The sequence below is a fragment of the Antrostomus carolinensis genome, unplaced genomic scaffold (genome assembly GCF_000700745.2).
Source record: "Antrostomus carolinensis isolate BGI_N321 unplaced genomic scaffold, ASM70074v2 scaffold9001, whole genome shotgun sequence".
NCBI classification, from domain to species: domain Eukaryota; kingdom Metazoa; phylum Chordata; class Aves; order Caprimulgiformes; family Caprimulgidae; genus Antrostomus; species Antrostomus carolinensis.
Window position 1 is genome coordinate 1,113 of NW_010291949.1, and position 3,026 is coordinate 4,138.

General features: G+C 46.6%; 1 protein-coding gene across 1 annotated transcript in view; it reads left to right on the forward strand.

The window, feature by feature from the left end:
- The first annotated feature begins 674 nt into the window (after positions 1 to 674).
- The window catches only part of MBNL3 (muscleblind like splicing regulator 3), a 24,507-nt gene continuing 22,155 nt past the window's right edge, over positions 675 to 3,026 (forward strand). Inside the window, exon 1 of the mRNA XM_029087169.1 lies at positions 675 to 835. Coding sequence (XP_028943002.1) covers positions 782 to 835 — 54 coding nt within the window. The 5' untranslated portion in view covers positions 675 to 781. The remainder of the gene's footprint in view (positions 836 to 3,026) is intronic.

The window sequence follows — 3,026 nt, forward strand, 5'->3', positions numbered from 1 at the left end:
CTGTGGCTTTCAACAAATGAAAGCACGAAGGGGAAATTGTTTCAGTTCTTCCTCCTGTGACTGCCAGTTCTTACCACCTTGGTACGCGCACGTTGAAGATCAGAGGTGCTGCTTTACAGAACTGTCCTCTTAATGTTTTACCCAGAGCAGCTGGGGAAGTGGTAGAGACAGCTTTGTTTCTCGCTGTCTGGTTGTCAGGGCCAATTAAGTGTTCTGGTGTTGGGAAGGAGGGGAAAATCAACCCACACAAGAAAATGGGAAATTTTTGTTCTTGTTTCCAGAATTGTTGCCACTAACTTCTTGAAAATATTGGTCTTTGTGCTAGATTTGGGGGGTTTTTTTGGTTGTTTGGTGGGGTTTTTGTTTGGGTTTTTTTGTTTTGTTTTGGTTTGGTTTTTTTACAACAATCATTTTAACATCAGGAAGCCTAACTTTTGGGTTTAGCTTGATAGTATTTGGTTACTGTTACTTCAGGAGAAGTCATGTTGCTTTTATCTTCACCTAAGTATTGCACTGCTACAGGAAAATCACAAAAGAGGCACAGTAGCTACCAAGCTGCCTCTGCCCAGATGATTGTATTGTTACAGTAACCCAAACAATCCTTAATTAAATTTCTTTGCCTGCCCTGAGTGTTACATTCACTGAAATGCTGTTTCATTATGTTTTTTAGGGCCGGTGTACCCGAGAGAATTGCAAATATCTCCATCCTCCCCCGCACTTAAAAACACAACTTGAAATAAATGGACGCAACAACCTGATCCAGCAGAAGACAGCCGCAGCCATGTTTGCTCAGCAGATGCAGTTCATGCTACCAGGCACGCAGCTACAGCCAATTGTAAGTTCCAGCAATGAATTGGGTTCATGCTGCTCCTCATTTCTTTCCTGTTTGCTCACAGAGGCCCCAGCTCTCTGCTTTTGCTCAGGCAGTTGTTTGTGCTGCACAGAGTTGGGCAGCATCTTCCAGAGGGATGTCTGATGCTACTTTTGCATCTTCTTGCAAGCTGTGGCTCCCCTTTCCTCAGATAACTTAAGAAGCTGCGAAATTCAGGGCATCAAGCTGAAGGGTCTTGCTACCAGGTGGATACATGACCAGTTAATTCACATACAGCCCAGCAGCCCTGAGTGTCTCAATTCCAGTGGGTTCTATTTTGGATGACTGTTTTACATTGGAGTGAGGATGCTGGAGTACTTCCATGCTGTGGCAGGAGGACAGTTGATTCCCTTCAACTAGATGCTTTGCACTGGTGGGCTAAAATTGGGGAAAGCAAATCCTACCCAGACCTTAATACATTTTCATCTCTGGGAGTGAGAGCCATTTCACTGCATTTGTCTCAGCAGAGAGTTGTGCTAATGTCACAGCCCTGTCACTTGTTTTTTACAGTAATGCTGTTAGTATATAACAGCAGGAAAGATTTGCTTCCCTTTAGGTAAGGAGGGAGGCTTGTGGGAGCCGGGTGTTTGCAGAGTACGTAGGTCAGTGAAGCCTTCACTGCCTGCTCCTGCTGGAGCGTATTGGTTAAAACAGGTTCTCAGGCTGGAGAACCCTGTTAGGCCAGGAAGAGGATGGCTTGTGTCTGCTGGGTGGTGTATCTGGGATGGGATGATGTTTGTCAACTGGGTTAGAGTCTGTCACTATGTACATTTTAAGAAATATCGGCAGTCTTGAAGCAGTTTTTTGATGCTGACATAAGTAAGCTGCATGTTTTTAACTGAGAGCCTGATTAGGAATTCTCCATTTAAAGTCGGGGCTGAATGTCTTTCCTGGGGCAGCGTGCACTTGATGTGCAGTTGTTGGGTGAGATTCCCTGTGCTGTGCCACATGGGAGATCTGGCTGGATCCCTAGGACAGACTCTTCCAGCCTGAAAATGTGCAAGTCTGTGACCCAACCTGCTCTTGGCCTCTTGGTGTCCCACCTGCAGTGCGCGGCTTCTCTGCCCAAATGAGGCTTCAGACTCAACAGCTGTCACCCAGCTGTGACAGGTTGGAGTGTCTCTGATTCATCCTCACAAGAGACCGGTGGAGGGTTCTTTCTTGCTGGGACTGCTGTGCTGTCTGGTGTAAGAGCTTGCGATGATGCTGTGTTTCAGGAGGGAAAGCTGGTCAGTGTCCCTCCACGATGGTGCTCTGCCACCATACTGGGACATTTCCCCTGTCTGGCCTGTTTCTTCTGTCTTGTGAAGGCTCTTCCATGTTCACCCTCACTCTGGTCATCCTGCATGTGTGTTAGAAGCTTTATCTCTACCCTGCCCTTTAAGGTGAGGAAATGCTGTTTATTCTTCCCATTTCAAGGATGGAAAAGTGAGGCAGAAGAGAAAATGGGCCACAGAAGAAGTCTTTAGTTGCTCTGCACCTTAAGCTCTAATCTGCTGTAATCTTTCACAGGATCACAGGGGTTGGAAGGGACCTCAGGAGACCATCTAGTCCACCCCCCCTGCCAAAGCAGGTTCCCTGCAACAGGTTGCCCAGGAAAGCGCCCAGGCAGGTTTTGAACATCTCCAGAGATGGAGACTCCACAACCACTCTGGGCAGCCTGTCTTTGCATCTCTTTTTGTGAAGTTCCCTTTTCATGAAAGTATGTGTGCATGAGAAGGAAATCCTCAATTCCCACAAAATGGTAGCACTGGTTTCCTAGCCCTGTACCAAAAGCAAACCTTTCCTGTTTGGGGTTTTCCTCTGTGGGGAATTCACACTGGACGCTCTTTGGCTGGCTATTCAAAACATCTTTGGGATTTCCTCTTTGGGAAGTTCCCGTCTTCCCATTTTGCAGTCTTGCGGGTCCAGTTCACAACTTCAGCAGTTTCACTCCTGCTTTTTAAATTGCCTCTGAGACCGAATCTGTTGGTTTGTCTGGTTAGTGCTCTCATTTCAGAGGTAACCTTATCTGATGAGAAAGGTCCCTGGTTTCTAAATTGTGCCGTGAGACAGACATGGGCAAAGAAGAAAAATAAGAATTTGTCCTGCAGTGGCTGGTCCCTTCCTGCTTTCCCAGACTTTCCTCAGAGTAAACAAGCTCTTGGTCTAATTC